The sequence below is a fragment of the Leptosomus discolor genome, chromosome 2 (genome assembly GCF_034619465.1).
Source record: "Leptosomus discolor isolate bLepDis1 chromosome 2, bLepDis1.hap2, whole genome shotgun sequence".
Classification (NCBI taxonomy): Eukaryota; Metazoa; Chordata; class Aves; order Leptosomiformes; family Leptosomidae; genus Leptosomus; species Leptosomus discolor.
This window is the reverse complement of record NC_141392.1, coordinates 51,321,341-51,346,079: the sequence shown is the minus strand read 5'-3', so window position 1 is coordinate 51,346,079 and position 24,739 is coordinate 51,321,341. Positions and strand designations below refer to the sequence as shown.

At 40.0% G+C, this 24,739-nt stretch overlaps 1 protein-coding gene across 1 annotated transcript in view; it reads right to left on the bottom strand.

The window, feature by feature from the left end:
- Positions 1–24,357, bottom strand: part of PRKN (parkin RBR E3 ubiquitin protein ligase) — a 629,698-nt gene extending 605,341 nt beyond the window's left edge. The window contains exons 1-3 of the mRNA XM_086460407.1: positions 23,888–24,357; positions 17,247–17,437; positions 13,797–13,960 (exon numbers count right to left, since the gene is read on the bottom strand). Of these exons, the coding sequence (XP_086316533.1) occupies positions 13,797–13,960; positions 17,247–17,437; positions 23,888–24,357 (825 nt within the window). The remainder of the gene's footprint in view (positions 1–13,796; positions 13,961–17,246; positions 17,438–23,887) is intronic.
- Between the last annotated feature and the right edge of the window lie 382 nt (positions 24,358–24,739).

Here is a 24,739-nt window from a genome sequence, read left to right as displayed (position 1 = left end):
ATTTCAGGGCGGGGTTATTTCAGATCACTTCAGTCAGGTTCCATAGACTGAATGCCAGTAGCAGCTGGAGTGCATCTTCTTTTCAACCAAAAAAAATCTGGTTTCATACTCTCCAGGACAGCGCTCAAGAATGAATAAAACCAAGTGCACTCCTTATTCAAGCTGAAAGACTTGATGTACATACTTGTCCTTAGGTAGAACATGGCAAGAAGCCTTATGACTATATACATAGTCACTTTATATCTAATTTGTATATTTTGCTAATCTAGTGGAGCGTTCTGGCTCCGAAACTCAGAGTACAAACTAGATCTCTGCACTCTCTTTTCTGACAATCCTATCATGTTCTGCATCAGCAGGACAGTCCTCACAGACAGTAGGAAATCAGCAGTGGTCCACTGTGTAGTGCCGAGCAGCTAGTGATGCAAATGAAATTTTGGGTTCAATGACTGACTGCTCTATATCAAACTGAATCAGGAGGTCCTATGAGTTTGAGCTTCTTTTTCATGAAGTTCAATTAACTCTGTGATCTATTTCTTTCAACCCCCAAAATATCCTAATCATATAGATTAATCAAAATTAAGTTGTCAGAGGACTTCAGTAATTAGTTCTGTAGTAAGAAAGTCAAGGGCATACAAAGATTCAACCCTTGGCAGAATTATGTGTCCAGCTTTACTGCCTAAAGCAGAGATCTTAACATATGTGATCATCGTTAACGTATGCTTTGCTTTCCAGTTGTTTTATTGTTTTAAAACTAACAGCTGAAAATAAACTGAGAGTAAGTTTTAGTTATTAACCACTGACATAATGCGTGATAAATTACACATATTCCCACTGAACTAAAAAGGAAGCCTGCTGCAGGCAGGAGGGAAGAACGTATCACCTTCATTCTTCCACAGAACATTCAATTTAAAACACAAACATTGCTTTATTGGCAGCATTTGACCTAGCTTACATAAAACTGTAATAAATTGCAGAAAAGGCAAAGCATAGAACAAACAAGCACATCAAAGCCCACAATTCTAAATGTAAGTTTCATAAAAATGAATGCAAGTTGGATTCATGCTCATTCAGCCCCATGATGGGAAGTCTCCAAAAGGCTGGTCCATGAGATCATCAACATGAACTCTGCGTTGGACGAAATCTTGACTTCGGCAAATACATTTGAGATCAACAAAAAAAAAATAAAATGTCTGAATGCAAAGTGAATAGGCCAGAAAGAGTACTTTTTTCTACACAGTCTATGTCGTTTGACTACACAAGAAGGAACACCAAACATAGTCTACGTAACAGAAGACTAACATACAAACGCAGCAATATTGGCAGATTGCTCTGTAAGCGACTATTTGGACTCATAACAGCAGGTTGTAGTGCTTCTTGCAGCTCAAACCCTGCAGTTCACATTCCAGCATGAAAGGCTGGAAATGAATTAATGCACCCTGATAAAATCAAATCACACAGATGTAACTTACTACTACAATGAAAAAAGGATAAAAATTAATTAGCATAAATAAATTTCTATCAGAAATGTAAGTGCATGTCACAAGCTTTTTCTGACTTACAAGGAGACCTACCAGCCAAATAAGCCATTTTTTTTAAATCCCATTTTGCTCAAGAAAACGGAAGTAGTCTTCCTCAAAACAACAAAAAGTTACAGAACTTTGAGGATTACTGAGTTATAGAGACATTAAGTTATGAAGTATGCTTCAACCTCCTCCCTCTAATGTGATGAAGTTAGGACAAGACAGACAGTTCTTCAGCAACAAGACTTTGCATGCCATTCCTGGTAGGCACCTTTTGAAACATCAGCATGCACGCCAATACCACTTTAAAAAGGATGGAAGGAAGCTACCACAAAGAGATTTCAAAGTGAGCAATGACAAAACAAGCCTCAAAAGCAAACCTTGTCTTTCTCTCATTTTAGGAAAGGTTATTTCTCTCTCAAATCCTCTCTTTTCTAAACTCTAGTGCAACTCCTCTCATGTAAGCACCACTAGAAACCCCGGTATTGACTGATAGTCTCCACTACAGTGTAACTTTAAAACTGTGGATACTGGCCTTACTGTGAGCTAATGTATGTCCTGCAGGGCTATTACTGTTCTGTGCTGCTAGAAAAGTTGAATTTTTAGTTCTAACTATAAATACACAATACATCACACTAAATTACCTTAGAATGGAACTAGCATGGCTTCTAGTGCCATGAAACAACAGAACATTTGAAACTTTCCATAAATGTGAACAAAGTGAACTCTCTCTCCAGTTCTATATTTCATTTATTTATCGATGGCAATTTTTTCAATATTTTCTACAGCCCATAGGGGCCTTGCAAAGTCAATCCTTCTTTTTAATAGAAAAATAACATTTCTGAGGTATTTGAATTGTGTCAGGAGGTAAGTAATTCACAGACTACTTTATGACTGACACACATACACCCAGAGACGCAAGGAGATTAAATCCTGTGGCTGCTTGAAGTATGAATCCATTCTGTGTCAATCTTCCTCCATTTGTTTCTGGAGACTGACACTGTGCAGTGCTCACTAGTCAGAAATGCATCAATCCTTCAGAGAAACAGGAGAGAGAATTTTCATTTGCATTCACTTAAACAGATGAGATCAGCAATGAATTCCATCGGAAATGAACACTTCTGGGGATGCTACTTTTATTACCTCTGCAGTGATAAAGGATGGCATTTACAGAATGGTCCTCTGAAAAGCAAGTGCACAAATCATTGCAGGCATAGAGTGTAGGTACTAATATTGTTATGCGTTACTGCATCCAGTTTCTCCACTTTTCTGAAATCAGAATCAGAACTCATAGCTCTAATTTATAATAAGGCTAAGTGCTTACCTGGCTGAATATTGCTTACATAGCTGACATTTCTGGTTGAAAATACAACCCACCAAATCAACGGTTACCAGTTTAACTTCCCCAAATCTTGTTTCCTATAATCTATTTAGAATTGCATGCATAATTCTTCAGTTGCCTTGCTGGATTATAGGATAATAATTCCCAGCATCTGCCTTCATTATAAATGCTAATACTGAGTATGTTGAGCAAGTTTAAGTTTAATATTTTGTTTTCAATTTATTGTTGTAGGTAATGCATTCACCACGTAAGTCAATCAGGTAAATGAGCCGGAATATTTCCTAAATGGGTTTACCGGACAATAGACTTCTTTAAAAATGTGCTGAACAAATTTCTAGTCTTTTTAATTTTAAAAAAAATCACCATTTTGCAATGGAAAAGTCTTCAATCTTATCTGACGATATGCTGTCTTGGTGTGGCTGGGACAGAACCACAACCCAGCCATGCCAGCCAGGCCATTAGCAGTTTCGAGTCAGCCAGGGCAGATGACCTGACTTAGCTACATGTGTAGCCCATCCCATAGTGTCATGGTCATTATAAAGGGGGAAGGTTGGCTGAGGGGAGAGAGCTCTTGTGGGGTTCCTACTGCTCCTGAGGACTGTGAGGGTCAGATGTTCTAGGCTGAGTATAACTTTGTGCATTTTGTTTTGCTGTTTCATTAAATCTGTCCTTGCTTCAACCTTCAGATCTCATTTCCTTTTCCTGATTCTCCTTCTCAGGTGAGGAGGGGTCATCAGGTGATAGAATAACTGCTATACTTTAGTCCCAGGTGCTGGCTAAATGTAGACATATGCTTAAGGAATCATTTGGGTCTGGTAACCCACTAAGTGGATCTAACACTTAGGATAGATTTCTGTAGTGTAATCACACCTCTTTTGAAGGTGATAACATGTTCATCTCTGTTATTTTAGGTGTCAGGTTTTGAATGTGGTTCTTTAAATTCTCCCCAAGTAGCCTTACGTTGCAAATTACATTAACACATTGAAAAATTCCCATTCCACTAGTTACTGGAAACTTTTTAAATGTGGGCTCTTGCAATCCAATTCTGTGGGTTTCCTTGCTTTTGCAGTCCTCTAATACATCTTAACCTTCTCCTTATCTCTTGCTCTCCTGCCTAGTAGGGCAACCTCAGATGCTTCATGAACCCTGCTGTACAATAGACTTTTCTTTTGTTGCTCATTTAATCTCCTTCACATTTACTAAATGCCACATAATTAAGCATAACCCTCTCTGTCAAACCTTTCAGCTCTACCTGAAGCCTTTTTATCTGAAATTCCCCCAATCCTTCTAGCCTTCTGATACTCAGTCTTGAAATGTTTACAACAGCATGGCGAATATTTCTACATGTATCCTTTCTTCCCCTCGTTATTCTGCTATGCTGTTGCACCACTTCCTCTCTTCCTGAGTTTGTCATAGTGACAGCACAAAAGTTTACAAAATTATTTTTGAGAAAACTAACAGAAGCTTCCACTACTACTTGCCACATAGGAACAAAAATAACATAAACTATTATATTAAAAAGCCAGTATTATAAGGCTGAGCATCTTGATACACTCAGAAGAAAGGCAGGACATTTTTCACTATTAATGAAGAAAAAGGAACACTTTCAGAGTAAGGCTTCCAGTAATATATACCTGATATTTAAATTTATTTATTGTCATTGAGACATTTTTGCTATAAAATTCTGACAGTAGAAACATTAAAATGTTTTAAAATGGGATTGATTCTTCCTTTCCTGAAGCTCAGATACTTTAAAGTATGTGTGCTTAAGCTGTAGTAATAAACAAACTACTATAGGATAAATGGTAACCAAAGACCCCAAATCACCATCTAGGGTATTGAAAATAAGGCAGGAATAAAGGCTATATGACGTTAGTTAAAGAAGAAAGTAGCTATTATTTTCTGTACTTAAACATGCTTGCATACATTTATCTGGTTTTTACTCACAACATGCTGCATACTGTGAAAGATACAAATGAATAGATTGATATGTTAAAGATGCTAAGGTAGTACAGTAAAAATATTTTATAGGATAATTTGAGATGAGCTGTATAAGAAACAAATCACAAAGTCAGAGCTCTGGTATATCACGCATACCAAATATATGACAATAAAACTTTTATATGTTTCCATCATGCTGTTTTATGTCAAATAGTTAATAGGGAAAAACTGTATTAGAAATGCTTTTGAAGTTTAAAGATGTTTCATTATTGGTATCTTTTTTTATATTAATTCTTCCATAAAACTAGCAACTGTGGTGTCATGTACATGTCTCTTCATGAGAAGTGTAACCTCATCAACCAAATAATTGCCAACATGTACATACCTTTTCAAAATTACCTAAAATAAGGTGATAACTTTTTATATATCACCACATGTATATAGACAAAGTGATGTGAAGGTATACGTGAAGTCCAATATCTCACAAGAGGGCCTGTCTGTTTTCTTGCTGGGAATACAGCTGTCTGAGATGAGACACTCCTCCTCAGATTTCCCAGAAGGCCCCCTCCACTACCTGCAGATTATCCAGTAGCTCTATAGCCTCCTGCAGATCTGTCAGCTTCTTGGTTAGATAGAAGAAAATCAGAAAACAAGGAGGTCAACAGTTAGTACAGAAGCACATCTTCCAATGAGAGGCAGAAACCATAAGTAGAAGAAAAAGAGAGCTCATTGGCAGGTGGAGCAGGTCTGCAAGGCAACTTGGGTTTTTCATTCTCTTCCCCCCACCCCCTGCATTTCATAGGCTGCGAAAAAGGAAGATTAGAAAGAACAATTAGTTTCCTAAGCTGATTTAACAGTGCAATGGACATTGGATGGAAATAGGATTTCAAAGAACCGGAATTGATGGGAGAGGCAGAAATGGAAACAAAAAAAAGTGACTTGAACTGTGGGAAACTAATAATAAGAAAAGCAGTACAGGTGAGGAAAGCACTGATCCATGCATTCAGGAACAGCACTGGAAACAGGACTCAGCAGGAAGGGGAATCACATCCATACTTCTACGGATGGAAGGTACAGCATTTCACACTAGCTGAGGGGCTTCCCCAGGACAGTAAAGATTTTGTGTGTGTGGACATGGGACAGAGCAAGAGGGAGAATGCTGGCTCTGGAAAGTCAATGGCATCACTTTCACTAAATCAATGAAGCCAATGTTTTACCCAAAAAAAGAAAATAACAACCTGCTCTGTATATGAAGAAACTGAAAGTTATTTCATTTGTGGAACAGGTACTTTTGCTGCTCATTTAATCTAAATGAAGGGAGAAAACTGAATTGCCCTGTTCTGGCTATTGCTAATTTTTTTTTTTTTTTTTTATAAACGCTTCACATTCATTTCTTCAACAGGCATTCAGAGTTCATAAGAAATCTTCTAGGAATTGTAAATTCATCAAGGGTTGCTCCAATGAAATGATGTATAAGGAGTATCTAAAGGGTGGGTGTCAAGAGGATGAGGCCAGGCTCTTTTCAGTGGTGCCCAGTGTCAGGACAAGGGGCAACGGGCACAAACTGGAGCACAGGAAGTTCCACTTGAACATGAGGAAAAACTTCTTTGTTCTGAGGGTGACAGAGCACTGGAACAGGCTGCCCAGGGAGGCTGTGGAGTCTCCTTCCCTGGAGATATTCAAAACCCGCCTGGATGCAGTCCTGTGTGACCCGCTGTAGGTGAACCTGCTTCAGCAGAGGGGGTTGGACTAGATCTCCAGAGGTCCCTTCCAACCCCTGCCATGCTGTGATTCTGTAATTATATACCTACCTTTACTTCAATAACTCCTAAAATGTTCTTCTTTCTCTTTAAGCCTGCATTGCTGTTAATTTTTGTGGATGAACAATGTTATTTCCTTTCATGGGGCCTTTGCTGCCATAATGCAACAACTCTGCTCTTTTGATTTTTTCTTTCCCCTCCACCCCCTCATCGCAGCCGCTCCTAAAAGGAGTAATTCTGTGTCTCCTAGAGTATGGAGGTTCATCTGTGATAAAAACTGTCATGAGATATGAAACATCTAAGTTTCCCTCCCACATTTTCAATTAAAATAAGTGAGAAAGCATGAAAAACAAAAATAAAATAAGGAAACCAGAATGGTTTACTAAATAGCTATGTGACCTTGATAATTACAAATATGAATGTATTATGGATGGCACTTCAGCTGATCAGAGCTGTAAAAATTTAAATATGTACAATTAAGACTAAAGCAAATAAATTATAATGGCAAGGGACTCCATTCCATCCTTCTATGGAGAAGGCGTTTTTGGTATGCTACCTGCTATTTTAAAGTATATTTCCAACACTGAAGCTTCCATCTCTTCCTTTATGATTTTATTTTCCAGACACAAAATTGTCAACGTTAAAAAATAATCCACAGGTACTCTGTCCCAATTTCCTATTTCTTAATCCAGTATTTTCACTATGTAGCATGTTAAATAAATCCTCTTTTTGCTTGTTTTTTAACACAATACAAATATTTGTCAACTATTGTTCTATTTTAGTCTCTATGGATCCTTCCTTATAAATGTAGTCTAACAGAACAGTTAATACCATGTTTTTGTCTTTCGGTAAAAAGAGAGGAAGGAAGAAAATATCCCTCTTACCCTTGACCTTCTGCTAATTCAACTCTAGTTTTTGGTAACGGTGTGCAATATGCTAAACGCTTTTTCACCAGAGCAATTTAGAAAGGTGATGAATGAAAGACGTGGGCTGACCTTTGTTTTACTGTCATGATTTACAAACTCAACAGTTATTACTCACTGCCACCACTCCAACAGCTAGAGCTTTTTGAAGTTTTTTCCTACACATTTTCCCTCCTGCAACCTAAAGCAGGATTCTAATCAAAAAATGGACAGCATTGTGAAATTATGAATTGGATCGTACTCATGACGAGGGAGAAAGATTCAACAAGTGACTGTCTAATGCAAGTATTCAGGCAGAAAACAAAAGCCCATCGAATATTAGTGCAATTTTCACGATAATTTCATTCTGAAACACTACATATGTCTTGAGAAGAACTACAGTGATTTGCCAGAGGAGTTTCTTATCAACGGGCTGTATTTCGTGGAAATGGTATTGCAGTTTCTCTATCAGTCCCATGCAAAACAACAGCTCTTTCAGAAATGGGTTTCATAAAATTCACTTAATGGCCTCAATGTAGTGAATTTTAACTGCCTAAGAGAAATGAAGTTTAAAAAAAAATAAAATTCATCTGTTGCCTGAACATGTTCTCCCATATAAGAAAGTAATAACAATGATAGATGGAATGGAAATTAATTCAATTGACTCCCACCTTACTGAAACTGTCAGCAAAGTGGAAAACAAAAGAAAGTCACATTTAGAAATTTGGAAATTATTCTAAAATGGACAACACAGGTCATTCAGAAATATCATGAGTCAGTAAGACTGCTACAAGAATCACCAGGGAACCATGAACGAGATTTAGCAGACAACACACAATTCATCTAGGTACCAAAACCCAGATACTTCTAGAAATTAAATACAAACTTGTAGAGAGTGCACACCGCAGAACATTTGCAAAGCAAACCCTGTCACGCTTCCTCCCCAACCGTCAGAAGACCAACTAAACCACATAAGAAATGTCAGAAGAGTCCAGAAGGCATAAGCAAAGCTCAAGGTCATCCTAGAGGCTGCAGCCCCCTCAAACATGGCCCCTTCACTTTCTGGAGTTACCAAACTACTTGAAGATAATTTATCCCTTATTTAGCTATATTTAATTTTTTTCACTGTCTCCTACTTCGAGGGAAAACTTAGCATGAAAAGAATAGAATAGCAATGCATTTAAAAGCAGAAGAGAAATGTGTTACTGGGCTCGAAGGTCTGCTTTAATAATGCATCTAGATCTTGATGTTAATGAGTAATGTATCCTCTTAAACAGACATGCAAAATCTGTAGACCTCAGCTGGCCCTGACTTGACTTCATACTAAATATGGCTACATAGTCCTTTCCACACTCATTATGGGCATATAACAGCACAAGGTCCATCACAAGACTTGGAAAAACTTATTCAACATGTAGAATCCCTGTTGTCACATAGAGTGAGTCTGCAGCCATGAAAAGGAACAAGAGTGAGCAGTATTGTTATCCACTCACTTAACCAAGTCCATATCACCTGGCAACACAGATGGCATCTCTAGATTTCCTTTATTACTATAATATAGCTAAGCATTCTTCAGCTGGCTTTTTCTGGTTTGAAGAAGCACAATACATGTCTCTTCCAGGTTTACAAGTACGAAAAGATCCACAGGTCAATCAAATATTGACCCAAAATACTGATTTAAACACACATACACAAAATCATTTTCTCTCTTTGAATTTCACATAGGATGACTGATTCAGTCAGGCTGTCTGCGAGCAAATCTCTCCAAATAGCATTTATGTACGCAAATGTTGGCTCAACTGTATTCTGTAACCCATAAAACTGCTGAGTATCAAAGATGTCCCCCTGTGTGATTTGGTATCCTATATTCAAAACTGTAGGTTGTAAAATAAAGGCACTACTTGTTGTGTATGTCAAAGGACCCATTCTAATCTTACTGTTCATGGGTTTATAACTAAAGTTGAGCACATGGGGGGTTTTTGCTGGTTAGGGGCACGTTTTGCACTGTATCACCTGGTTTCTCCTTTGTACCTTCAGTAAACTGAAACAGGGAAATACAAGAACTGCTGGAAGTTCTATTGTGCTAAGCTGTGCCTAGAGTAAGAAAGTTGCCATACATTTATGCACACAAGGTCCTTCTTTGATAAAATGCCATGTTCCATTGTTCAATTACCTGTTTCTGCTAAAAAAGTTTTTCACTGAGAACGATAGTATTAACGATACCCTATTTCTATAAATATTCAAAATGTGAGACCCATTGTCACAAGGGGCTCTCTCTGTCCTTGAGCTTTTCACCCAATAGCACTGGCAAGTGCTTTCAGTAGAGCCAGGTGCCCTCTGGATTGACCTCTTATGTCTACCATTCAGAAACCCTTCCACAACTAAGCATACACTTTGCAAACCACTGTCACACCGCAGCACGCTAACACTACTTACAGCACCATTTCTCCCTTACCATTTCCCTTTTCCTTCCTCTGTAGAGATCATCATCTATGTTGCTACTCCAGTTATGCCACTCATTTTCAGTTATGCTCATCAGCTCACACATTAGTATTTAACAATATTTCTAGTCATGTTTGTTTCTTTCTTGAATGTACGTATAAATAATTTTAGGAAAGCACCTATATGGATGGATGCAGTCAAAGCCAAATTCATGTGAAGCCTATGCTCCAAGCCTCAATATGCTCCAGCCAAATGCAAGCTGTCTCAGTGGAGCACTGCGCTAAAGCTAACAAGTCCTGCTAGTAATCACATGCTTAGCCCTTTTCTGTTTCAAAGAACTGTATTTTCCACAATTACCTCATAAACACTGTCAAAAAGAAATGGTGCTGGATTGGGAAACAGAACACTTAATTCTATCCCTGTTTTGCTACTGACTGTGAGCAAGCCAGGCTACTGATTCCCACCACATCATTTGTCTGCCTCATTCATTTACACAGTAAGCTCTGCAAGGCAGGGAATCTCTCTTACAAACTGTTTGCAAAGAGCTTCTTCACACAAGGGGATTTCGAGCTCTCCAAGAAAGGGCAAGCCAGTACTAATATAATACTGCTTCTATTACCAGTCGTAAACTTCAAATTGCATCGAGCAAAATTGTGTATCAATAAATATTACATATTTTGGTTCCAGGAGGCTTGTTAACTAATTTTGCCATTCTTGAAGGCAAGGACAATATTGTAGTAAGCACTCATCTCCCATTACAACCATGTTCCTGATATGCAGCTACCTCCTGTTTATTCCTTTGGTGAGTCTGTTATGGCTCTGTTGTTCTTTTGCCCTTATGGTTGTCACAAGAAGATCTTGCCACTGTTCTCATACACTCATGACAGCCTTCTGAAAGAATTTCTATTTTGGGTATATATTAATTAATTACTTCTATTCATTCCAAAGGGAACTGTAATCAGCAGAGAGCTCTTCATCATTCTTTGGAATATTTAGCACCGTTAAAGTGACACCATTTGCTGTGCTTTTAGGAAGCAGCTTATTGCTCTAATTCCTTCTTGGGAGATCCAAATTTGCAGGTCTCATTCTTCATCCAGTCATTACCAATCTTCCCTTAGCATGGCTCTAATTTCACTACTTGCCCCTTAGTCACTAGCTAAGATGCTGATCTCCCCTGTGCACAGTTGAATCAGTGTCTAATCTTCCTCTCTTTTTTCAAGGACAAAACACTTACGTGTGGTACCAAATTAAATGTCTCCACACATATTTCACTTCTATTCTTCCTACATTTTTTTACGTTTGTTGTTGATATCAAATTACTTATTTAAGATCTTGACTTGGCACTTTCTTTCTTATAATAATTTCTGTTTAATGCTTGTCCATTCCAGCTTCATTTCTTTTTTACAGGTTTCAGCTACCGTGAAAGATTTTTCCTTCTCTCCAAACAGGAAAACAAACATAGCTTTCACATTCTCGGTTAAGTTTTGTATTAGCTGCTTGAGATCTTAAAGTAGCTGTCAAGACAAATCTAGTTGCTCTGTGAGCTGTGAAACCAATAAAGTTTGCTATCCTGGAGTATTTCCTATATCCCTGCCCCATACTCCTGCAATTATCGCAGCTTTTCCCATGTCCTCTATAATCTCATTATCTGTAATACCATCAGTTCTCCTTCCTGACCTCTAGATTGTTCCACAGCATCTTGGGCAAATAAGTTCAAAAGGAATTTATGAAAAACAGAAGGATAAAACAGTCATACTAGAAATTCTACTTTACTTTACCATAAAATGAAATAACTTAAAAGCGTCAGCTGAGCACATATCTATGTTGTATTTTATTCTGCATGCAAATCTGTAATTTGCTCGTAGGTGATGTTAACTCTGAAATTACAGATGCAATATAAATGCCAGTAGTTAGTATTTCACTAGCACTCAAGTTTTACTAGCATTCAGCTTTTTATGCAAAAAGCCCCAAACAGCCTACCATAGGAACTCAGACCCTCATCTGTCCTCCTTGTGCTGACAAATTTCCACAATAAATACACAAACACAAATATATGACAGAAAAAACTGCAAACACAGAAGCAGAGTAAAATGCATGTAATTAAATATCAAGAATAAAAATGTAGTTGATACACCGCTGACGATATTAACCATTGCAACATATCAGACACTTAAATGCAGAAGTATGGGTTATACCATCTGAAACAGCTTTTGACCTTCCTATCTGCTTTAGAAGCTGAGAGCCAAAGCAATGAGTGTCGGTCGGTTTTACTAAATACTAAAAAGTCTTGACTACTCATGGTAATTCTGACATTCCAGTGACATTAAGTCAGGCCTGTATATTTGGAAAGCAATTTTTAATTTACCCTGGCAAGAGATTGTATGTTGTAGCTGACAACAAACTTGGTTGCAAGTGTGAAAGTGGGCTCAAAATCTGTGTTTCATGTTGATATAAAATGGCAGTAACACCAATACCTACAGCTTCCCAGGAAATGCTAAGTGGTTCAGAAGCTTCTGACAGAAAAACACAAACAGCTAAATCTAGCAACTGGGAACTGACAACTTCTACAATTCACATTATATTTTTTTTTATTCTTACATTTTTATATTTATGTTTTCATATACAAGTAGGTGAAGCACATTGCTGTTCATGCTGCAGATACATGCATCAATACTATGCAGGTGTTGCATTGGAGACTGACAACAATTCGCATTCCTATACCTTCCCTTGTGTGCCGAAACTTCCTAAAATCCCTTGCAAAACAATAAATATCATACCCAAGGAGAAATAGTGATAGGTCATCAATACAGTAGTGACTTTCTGTGCCCAGGCTTAGCAGCCACTGTAAGTACAGCAATACTTCTGAAATATGAGTGCCAATTAATCTGAAACAGTTCTGCCTGTGAGGGTTCTTTACATAATCACCTGCACTACTACAGATTGCATCTGGAGTTCTTTGATACCGCTGCAGAAGGATAGCAATTTCATTAAATCAGTATTTGCACTCTGTTGAAAGGCCAGTAAGTTTCCTCAAGTTCCCCAGATGTCTTAAACGTGTGATCTTGTGCTAAGCCCCGGCTATCCGAGTGAACTGCCAAATCTGCATGCAGCATAAATAAAAATATTCATAAAGCGACTGTGGCAGCGCTGGTAACGGTAGCAAAGACAAGGAAGAGAAAGTTGAACCTATCTTTCCATGCTTACTACTGCTCACCGCAGATGAACACCTCTCTGCATTTATTGCAGAGAACAGTTAGCTAACCTTCAGGAGCTGAAATTCAGACACCTACTTAAAGCCGCTCTTCCATGCTCCCTGCTCCTCTCTTAGCTTCACACGTTTATGAGCTCAGTGGTTTGGAGCACATTTCTGTGCACTTTCTGATCTGGAACCATCCCTCCAGCAGCGCATTCGCCCGCATGTGTGCGCAGCAGCACACGGAGCGGCAGCAGCCCTGTAGCTATCCTCCAGGGGTCACAATTGGGTTACAAATTCTATAAAATGTGATGACTGTGCAGCCTGATTTAGAGCAATTTATTCACATCCTTCTTCGTTAAGATTCAAATGGAATAAGTAAGATAGAAATTGAACAGATACAGAAACTGTGCATGGCTTGCTTCTGTAGTCAGTAAACATTTATTCACTAGGCACAGCCCTCTCCCGTGCTCTCTCTCTCGTATTCTCTCTCTTCCCCTATCCTTCCTGCTTGCTGTTTTAATGCATAATTAAGAAGGTCAGAATTAATGAAGCAGTGTGGAGTAAAGTTCAAGGAATCCCCAGGCACTATTTCTTCTATTAGTTCTCAGGCATGAACGTCAGATTGGCAGCATTAGAGGCAGAGGCAGTGTAGCTGGCAGCAGTCCAGAAGCAAAGCTACCAAGGGAGACTTACCTGCAGAGTCAAGTCATTGCTGAGCTCCCGCCCTGCAAAAATCACCCGCAGCTGGTCAGCTGGAACTCCCTGTCGCTGGGCAACCGCCTCTTTCAGCTGGAGGATGCTGGCATCCGAACCAACCTCCACCGGGAAGCCATGGCTGGAGTTGAACCTGACAAAGACTGAACAAGAGCGGAACACCTTTTAAAGCCATCATTTCTCATGACGGGGTTGTACTACAGTGACTACAAGATGCTTACCCTTCAAATTCAGGGAGCATGCACTATTTTCAGAAAAAAGCTATTAGCACTGCAGTCTACAATTTTGAAACCCATCACAGAATAGTTAGCGACCAATAAATAAAAACCATGTGTTTCCCCTTGGCAGTGTTAGAAATTACAGAGAACAGTCAGAACGAAAAGAGACCCAGCTAGGCAGCTGTCTAAGTAGCTGCTAACTGGCACAGTAGATGTTTGGTTCAGTCCTAACCTTAGTGGGCACAGGGCACACACGTTTCTGTGCCCCTCGTGCTCATCCCCCCTGCCTCTAACAAATAAATGTAGGATGCTTTAGAGCCAAAATATATTAAATAATACACGGGAAAACAATTCCTTGTTACACAGTAAACCACAGTCATATAAACTGGTTTCCCACAGATATAATTCTACAGAAGATAACGATGGAGAGAAAATCACACGCTAGCAGAAATGTTTGGGAGTGTTGCATTACAGCGTGGTCTTTTCAGAGCTCACTAAAATATCTGCAGTACATAACTCCTGCCGGCGTGCACCTTCAGTGCAGAAAATCACGACTGCACCAGTCATATCATTTTTAGAGCTGCAGCAACTGGTTTATATAGCCAGAGAAGTCTGGCAAACAAACTCATGAGCTTCCTGCCATTCATCTGGCAGAGCTGTTTTTCAGAAGGAGTCTGAATGCGCTCATTGAGCCCACAGTCAGGGGAATGACTACAAGAACTATGAAACAGGAAAAAAGCTCATTGCAGCCATATCAGTCATGGAGATTGTACAAACAGTAGACATGCCCCGGTGGACCGCTTCGACCAATAGCTCCACAGGCAGGAAGCAGAGGAATTAGCAAAACCCAATATAAAACAAAAAATCATTTATATCAATTAGATAGTGGGTACCTGTCACCTAAACTGCTTGGGTATTGATTGTAGCAACACTCTTAAAGGTTTATTTCCCATTCCTACTGCAATGTTTTAGCTCAAGATGTTATTCCTTGGCATTTTTGATGACCTACAGAAGCATAAGCTCAAAAGTATTTATATAGTTTAAAGAAATAACTAATTTTAAAACTGAAAACTGGATTTTTATGATTTTTCAAACACACAGTTTACATGACCACTCCAACGCTGTCAGATACTTTAAGAGACTTTGAATATGGCTGAGAACGCTGCCATTGTTTGGCTGAGCAATGAACATTGTAAATATTTGCAATTTCACATCTTCAATTCAGATTTGGTTAATCATTAGGAGACAAGGCCATATACCAACAAAATTTAACACAACATTTTAAGTTTCGCATTTGAAAGTACCCTTTTAATGTACTAAAATGCAGGGTAAGATTGCATAATCCTATGTCAGGCAGGGCGCAGTACATGTGCCCTGCAGTGTGTTACACAAAGTGTTCTTGTGTAGTGCATCTTGTTACCAGTTTTGATTTCTATTTAAAAGTGCTCTGGAAATAGCTAGTTTGTATGTTCAGACAGTTCAAAATCAGTGAAATTGTAATTTTGTTTTGATTGTGGTTTGGAGAGTAAAGGAGGATTTATCCGCGAAGAAGTAGTTCCAGCTAATGGGAACTGAACATTTCCCATCTTCCAGGACACTCATAATGCTCAACTGTAAATAACATTTTCTGGGCCAGTAGCAAAATATATAGTTAAATCAATGGGGATCTATTTAATACATTTTTATGGATATGCTCACATACACACATAAAAAACATGTGCTTCTTCCTAACTAATAAATAAGCTGCTTTAGTCTTTTGAAAGCCAGTGCTATTTGGTTTGGAAACGAAAAGAAGTTAGCAAGTGCATTGACTCTGCAAATCAAATGTGCTGGTAAGTGGATAGTGCTTGATAAAAGAAGGATAAAAAGGTGTAATTTAAACTAATTGTAAAATAGTACTCATTTTTAAAGACAGTATAAAACCAACACACTTACTGCAAGCATAATTCATGCTCATCAACAATCCTCACCCCTTCCCTCAAATTAGTTTATTTTCATTCACTTCCAACAGGTATAGTCTCCTCCTCCCAGTGTGTACAAGGTAGCAAAGTTTCAGTCTCACATTTGTAACCACAAGCAAACACGGAAAACGGGTGTGTGAGTGCAATATTTTGCACCTCACAGCAAAGATTACAACTACTCTCTTACAAGCCTAAGAGCTAACTCAGAAAAATGCTAGAATGCCAAACTTTCCTTGCTGGAAAGTTCTACTCCACAAATATTTTGCTCCTAAACACATTTATTCTATTCTAAGTCTCCAAACCACCAATTCTTTTTAATGTAAAAGAACAGAAAAGACCTTTGCTTACTTGCACAGAGCAGAAAAACATTAAATACAGAAATTCAGTATGTGGAATAAACCCAGAATTTCATTACTATAATATTTCAAGCTTTCTTTTTAGGAAAAAGAAACATTGTTTTCTTTTTGATATCTCACCTCAATAATTAAATAATCACTATCGAGTTGATAATCTAATAGCACATGTTATTCAAGAGATCACAAGTGAAGAAATTATGCAGACATTTGAGACCTCTTCCAAGGAATATATACTTTGAAAAGACTTAGAATTTGAAGTTTGTCTACTGGAAGTTAAATAAATATTGGCTTAACAGAAGATTAGAGAATTTACCTGAGGCCTAAACTGCTGATGGAAATCCAAAAGAAATAAATCAAGTTAATAAAACTAACATGTAGCCAAACTGAGCTGAAGAAAGAAGGTTCCATTTGGATCAGCTCTCCTATTCCCACATCTGTAAGAGGTGACAAACAGTAAAACTTTTCTGATAAAAGGAAACTGAGACGACTGTCATGTCAAAAGATAATCTCTGTAAATATCACAAGGATCTGATTCCCAGAGGGATCAAGAGATACCTAGGTGCTTTTGTAAATCTCAGTATCTGAATCTCTACAGCCTTTAAAATCTCACTTTTAAATCCACACATTTTAAGCACAGCACTGAATGGAGGAAAGGTGTATAACTGAAAGAGCAAATGAGAAAGAAGTATATAAATATTTCACTACATCTTTCAGATATCTAAGGTGTGCATCTTCATGCAATAATTTCAATTTTACATTTAACAAGTATTAATGTCTTGTTTGGACGGATCAGCAAGTGCTACATAAGGGAATAGTTGCAGTAAAGTAACTTACGTATTCCCAGAAGAACTCCCCATGTTTCCTATGAAAATACCCATTTTTTCAAGCATGTACCCACACAGTAAGAAATATTTCGGTCTGGTATAATAACTCGAGTGGTGGAAACTGGCTTCTTCAAAGACCGCAGGCTTACTCCTTTGGCATGCCACTTCCGTGAGCAGGGCAGAGGGGAAGTTTTCAGTTCTGGGTTTAAGGGCAGGAACTGCATTTGCACTGAGCAACACAGCTCCCCCTTGAAACGGATACTACGAAATCAGACCACACAGAGTTGCAGGGTACATGACATGCACTCAGGTGAAAAGAAGACATAAGGGACTGTCTTCTACACAGAAATGATGGTCTAGCACGCAGTGCTAGGTTAAAGGTGGCTATGCAGAATGTAGCAAGTTCCACCTGGAGAAGAGAAGGCTCGGGGGGAGACCTTAGAGCCGCCTTCCAGTACTTACAGGGGGCCTGCAGGAAAGGTGGGGAGGGACTCTTGATCAGGGAGAGTAGTGATAGGACGAGGGGTAACGGTTTCAAGCTGAAGGAAGAGAGATTTAGATTAGATGTAAGGAAGAAACTCTTCACTGTGAGGGTGGTGAGGCAGTGGAACAGGTTGCCCAGAGAAGCTGTGGCTGCCCCCTCCCTGGCAGTGTTCAAGGCCAGGCTGGATGGAGCCTTCAGCAATCTGGTCTGGTGGAAGGTGTCCCTGCCCATGGCAGGGGGGTTCAACTAGATGATACTTAAGGCTCCTTCCAACCCAAACCATTCTATGGTCCTAAGTCTTCACAGATAGAGGCTAGCAATTTAGGGAAATGGAAATGAGGAGTAAAAATGCACCCCTCTACCTCTCCCTGCTGCCCCAATTGGACCAGAGAGTGGAGGCGTACACAGAAGTAACTACTGAGTGGAATAAAGATCACGGTTCCCAGTTGTAGCAAGTTTCACTATTTTGACACGGGTTTTCACTTCAAATATATCAAAAATTCAATGTAGTGACTTTTTATGATCTTTTTGTTGAATAAGAAGTACCATGTAAGTGTTAAACTATTTTCATTCTGCAGCACTTCATGGAAATAAATACGTCTTCATTCTTCCAGTCCTGTTGACTGGACTCCTGTTTGGATTATCTCTCTCAGAATGAAGCACTATGCAAATGCCAGATACAAGTGGGTGCTGTGGTCATAAGGACACAATATGCTGAATAACTTTTCCCCATGAAGTAATATGAGAATTGTTAGTGAAAGGAACATAAGTGACGAAGACTGTGACTAAAATCGTAGGTAGTTTAAGACAGTACTGCTCCTGGCCATCTGTCCATCCCTTACGCTGGAGGTTGCTACTCATACAACTGGGATACTGAAAGAAATCTGTACCCACACCCACCTCAGCTGTGCCTGTTTCCAACTCAGCATGTTGGTACAAACTCAGCTGGAAATTTAAGCAAATGCAGATGCAAACTGGTTACATTCAGATACAAGTACATGGGGCAGGTGTGTAGGGGAGCTGCAGAGTTTCAAGTGAAGGATGGAAGAAAGCTGGTGGGCAGGCACCCCTGTCAGGATCTCAACAGGCCATTTCTCAGAGCCCTGGAATTCAGCAGCCTTTCTTCTTTGGCAAATCATACCAAAAATGCCAAAGCTTCAACCCCCATTGTCATCAACCCCACAGGCCTTCCATTTCTGAATCAAGAAGAAAATTAGTGCATGTTGCTTAGGCCCTGCTTCTGAACTAATTGTGAAGGCACAGTCCTGATATATAGAACCAAAACAACTGAACTGTGCCAAGAATGGAAAAAAAAAAAAAAAAAAGTTGTAGATGTTTTTACATCGCTGCATGCAAAACACACATTTCCTCTTTAGTTTTGACATAAAATAGCCAATTCTTTTTCTTCCTAAAGTAGTGAATCACACAATCCTGTTTTGCTGCACACCAAACAAAAGCTATAGCCTACAATATACGATCTGTGGCAAAAGAATGCACATATTTAAACTTTAAAATCTTATTGCTGAGCAATAATATTGTGTCCATAATAACTACAGCAGCTTCAGGTACTCTTTATTCCTCACTCTTCCTACAGACAGAAAGAATATAACTCAAGTTTATCCCAAGGACAGTGAAACATTTTTGGTTCTTAAAAGCCATTTCCCTACAGAGGTCAGGTGACAAGACCTTTGAAATGCATTTTCTTAAGACTGGGAAAGAAAGTCTTGTGACAGTATATGTCTGTGGTGATCAGTTCCTCTTTGGCTCAGCACATGATTTGAGAACACATCTCTTCCTAGCTCTAAAACCTACATCTAAACTATTTCACACTAGAAAGTATTATCCCTTCCTTTTCAGTATTAAATTTTCCTCATGAACGGTGATCAATACTTCATGTGGTACAACTAACCAGTTTAGTGCAGATTAAAAACAGGACAATGGACAGAAAGGATAAAGAAAGGAAGAGAAGGCAGAAATCAAGATAATGTAAAATCCTCGCCACCTGCTACAGTACTGTGGAAATGTTCTGCAAGTCTCTCCGTTACAGCACAACTGCGCATCACCTCTCAAAGCACAGGCTGAAGGCAGCTGTTCCAAGTACCTTTTTTATTTCAATAAATAAAATGAAAACATATCTTCCAGATGCTTGGAGCTCTTCAGATGCTCATCCTCAATCATACAGCAAGATACTATTATTTTTATCTTTAAATTTAATAAACATAAGATACATTTGTGGGCACTATAAAAACCCCGAGTGAATGTCAGTTGCTACCTGGAATTTCTACTACCTAAATTGTAGAAATGCAACTGTAGGACATACGTAGTGCGAGAACCTAGCAGCAGAGCACAATATAATGTGATGGCCATAAATCTTGTTCCACAACTTTTTATTGTTATTTCCTGGTTTTCAGTGTATCAAGGGAGTCGCAAAAAGGGAAGAAGCAAAGCAAAATATTAAAGAGGAACAAAAAATGGAAAGAAAAAGATGAGTTGGGGAGACTGTGCAAGCTGAGGTCAGGTCTGTAAAGGAATAGCTCAGAGTTGTGGCAGGCTTGTATTAAACGGCCAGTCAGCACATGTTACTGAAAGTCCAATTAACTTGTTAAACAACTTTCTGCAAAGTTCTTTGAAGGGTCTTTCCACAGCAACTCCAGCAGCCTGGAACTGGTTTCGGTCTTTTTCTTCACAGATTTGTGTATCTAGGTTCTGCATTAGAATAGGAGACCTTCCCAACACTTGTTGCTCCCAGGAGCACTGCAGAGCAGGACGGCTGTCAGCTTCGTTTTAATTTCTACCCTACTTCCACTACATCAAGTCCCGCTTTGGAGGCTGTCACTGTCACAAAGCTCTGACCACCTGGCTTGCCTGATTTTCTTCTTGACATAGATATGTGATAAAATAAAATCTCATCAGCATTAGAATAACCAGTCCCACAGGAATTCATGTAGCCCTTTCATCAGTTAGCAAAAATATACTCAGCTCTCTCCAAGAAAACTCTCAAACAGATGTCTTTTCATCAAAAAGTTGCCAAATTCTGACAAATTGGAGCCAAGTTGAGACAGCAAGATCCTGAGTCTTGATGCCCTTGCACTGAAAATCCTGCCAACAACTCCTTTCTTCTATAAAGAGGCAAATCCAACCACAGAACCTCTGCTGTCTACACAAGGAGCGAGACAGTGTCTCAGAGATAATGATTTCACACATACCAGTCTGCATGGCTGAAAATCAACACCTTAAACACTACCCTGAGACGAGCGGGTTGCCATTGCAGATATCGAGGCATTGGTATGATGCTTTCTTGGCAAAATGCCCTGATGTATAATTTGCACCAGGTCCAGACTGACAGGTATCTGCAACAAAGTTAACCATTACTTAATGAGTTACCGCTCACTGTTGAGCCATTGGCAGCATTAGGCCCCTTCAATCACTGCATTTGTGAAATAAAATTAATGCACATTAATGTAAGCCAACTTCACAGCCGCAGCAGAAAAAGAGCCTACACAGGCAGTAAGTGGCAACTCATTAAGCCAGAGTAATTTGGTTGCTTCTGATCGTTTGTAAACTACCTTCGCCAACAAATGATTTTATGATGTAGTCACACATAGAGAGCAATGTAGTAATCTGACATAAATCATGTCTATAAAACCCCATCCTCGGTGACGTTATTTCTCTCCTCAGCAAGGAATAAACTCTCTTGTGGAAACATATTTAGTTCTAACTAACACCGAACAAATAGCATAAAAAAATGTTCCTTGGTTATTAATGCAAATTTTGAGATTGAGATTTCTAATTGTTTTACTTCCTTTTTAAATAAAAATCCTGATTGACTTTTATTCAAACAACTGTTTATGGAAAGCAATACAGTAGTACTCATAAATGCTAAATTTGTACCTGACAACAGTTTTCTGCAAAAGTAATGAGCAGCACGGAAAGGGTGGGCAGGGACTGGGGACTTGCTTCCATTGCAAGATTTAGGGGGGCAACATATTAAGCTTTTAGGAGCTAGGATCAAACCCAGACAAAATAAGATGTTTCCTTACGCTACTAGCAATAGACCTTCTGGAAAACTCTGCCTGAGAACTGGTAGATGCAGGTTGTACAACTTCGGCTCAAGGGGAGAAAAGGAACCGGCAGCTACTGCATAGGCAGCTCAGTAATCTCTCTACTGAAAAGCAGGGGATAATATATACTAGTACAAAATAAGTAGTTTCTATGTAGATTTTGAGCTTAGAAGGGCAATGTCTTCCAGACATGTGCTGAGCCAAAGAGGAATTTATCACTGCAAGGACGCTACAAAGTAACAGATACCATCACAAGATTTTTTTTTTTTCCCCCATTCGTAGGAAAACACACTTTAAAGCTCCTGTCATTTGAGTTAAAGATAGCTGTCAGAACATCAGGGAGAAATATCATCTATGCTTGCCCTATTGTCTTTCTTCAGAAGGGTCTCTCTGCTTACGGTCACTGTCGGAGACAGTAATACATGGGGTTAAACAGGCTTTTGTTTTGAGCAACTATGGCAGCTCTTTTGTAGATGTCCTCGGTTTGTACTTCCATACATGTACTCCAACATAATGTAACACTGAGTAAAATCTAGCAAGTAGGCAGGTTAAGTTTCCTCCTGACTCTTCCTTGCTACCAAGTAATCCAAACCAAGAATAGAGGCAAATAAAAGACAAGAGCTCAGCGCTACTCTTTCTTCCCTCCAGAACTATGTGGGCACATGCAATTGCTTGTGAGGCAAATTTTAAACTCAGCAATTCTCACAGTAACCTAATTTTGTTCTAGGAAGTATGCCTCTTAATCCAAGACACAAGCTAAATTTGTCCGTAAATTATTTCCTGTGAATAATTCACTCAGTTTTACTGTACTCTAATACTTTAAAGTTGGAGGAATGCATAGCCAGCTAACCCAACACTAAAATTATGCTGGAATTTCCTTTAAAAGTCTCTTAAAAATGCTATTTTCCTCGCTATTTTTGTCCTGATTTACTGGCTGCTTATGTCAGCACAAAGCTGCCATGAACTTCCTTGGTACAGAATCAAGCTAAACTCATGCTTCATTTTAAGTAGATGCACACTGTTCTTTAATGTGCTTGGATATGGATAACAGTGTTTAAACTCTACATCTTTCCAGCTATATGCTACAGCTTTCTGTATTAATAAGAATATTACACTTAAAAATAAAATGTATACTCTTGCAGCTTTTAAATTACCCCTGTCCTGTGGAAGAATAGGCTAGTATTTTTGCAAAGACTGCATGAGTTCAATGAAATTCATAAGAGGGTCAGAAAATCTCAAGCAGGAATAATGCAGTAGCTTTAAGGCTGTACAGGGGACTGCAAGGTGAAGACTGCAATAGTGAGATTCCACTGTTTAAACAGTTAAGCTCAGTTGCAGTTCCCCAGGAAACTTAACACATCTTTTTTATGGTACCTACATTCTGCTAAATACTAGAAGCACTGGGGGACAGCTGAAGATCCACTCAAATAAATGTACGATAAATACAGCAGCTGTCACACTTGACTAAATAAGGAGCTTTCTAACCTCATGAAGTTTGTTACTTGTTAAGTATAGGACAAAGTATAAAAATTTATGCAAACCGTATTATAATATGGATAAACCCAATATTTGTACCATTGGAATGGCTATGTAGAAATAGATCAGTTCCAGAAGTCCCAGAGAAAACATACCTATCTACCCACCTACCGACACGGAAATCTTTGTTTTCACTTTGTTCAATTTCTACAAGAGCTATTACAAATAAAAACAGGTCAAAACTCAAGGGAATAAACATTGTTATAGCCTAGGACAGTGTTAGCCCTGTATATGGTTGTATGCAGTATAGCCACGTGCATTGCTTGAAGGGAGAGGATGAAGCCAGCTGCTCCAGAGAACAGAAACATAATAGGGCTTATTTCCTTGGTGTTTACAGGTCTAATGTTAGTTTTTGAATGTCTAGGTTTCTTTGCTTTTACTCATCCCACTTGTGGGGATCCCAGTATCATTACAGGCACGTCCTGATTAGTTTTAAAACACACAATGCGCAAATGAAATTGTAGTTCATCACTGAGGAGTCAACTTTAAGGTTTCATGCCACGGCCTCTTTTCCCGGAGCATCTTTCCAATTTACCTGTTTTACTGAGAAATAGTTCTCTACTAGCAGAAAAATAAGCTTCGGTGTTCTGGGATAGTCATATCCCTGCCCTTCAGCTTTAAATACCTCACCCTGCTTCCTGAGGCTTCGCTTTTCCTTTGAACCGTGGGCACGATCTCACCTCCCCAAGACCTCTCTTCTCAATAGTAAAATTACTGCAGTTTGCTCTGCAGAACGGCCTGAAGAGACACTCTCGGGGCCCTGGGGGCACCGCCAGCCCTAACTGTCCCTGCCTGGCTTCCCTGGGGGCTCCCTGCTCTGCCCACGGCCCAGGGCCCCCATGTCGGCCCCCGGGGCTGTCAGCCCTTGCCTCGGCGACGCCGCTGCAGGGCCCGTCCCCACACCAGCCTCCTGCTGCTGCTGCTCCTGCCTGGGCCCCTCCGACCTGGCGGTGGCTCCCTGCTCTGGCCCTCGCCATACGCCCTGCCCTGCCCTGCCCACCTCGCTGCGGGGCTGCGCTCCTGCCCGCCAGCCCCGGCCCCCGCTCTGCTCTGCTGGCGCCGCCCGGCTCTCCCGCCGGAGGGAAGAGGGAACGTAACATCTCCTCAGCCACGGCAACGCGGAGCGTCTCAGAACAGGCTAGAAAACCGCACACGCGTGTGCGTGGGGCGGAGGGCTGCTGGCGGGAGCCAGGCTCCTGTTCTTAATCACGACGCGATTTGGCACAGGTGGGGGTGAGCAGGCAGGGCTGTGCGAGGGGCACTCCGCCCTGCCAGGGCTAGCGCTGCCAGCCTCGGCCTCCTCTTCCTCCTCCTCCTCCTCCTTCTTCTCACCCCTGACAGAAATCTGGTTAAACGCAGCCTCTCCGGCCCTCCTGCGCGCTCCACCTCTTTGTGGGACTCGGGCCTGTGGCTCCCCAGCGCCCGGCCCCCCTCGGGCCCAGGCCGCCTCCCGCCAGGGACCCCCGGCCCGCAGGGAGCGCA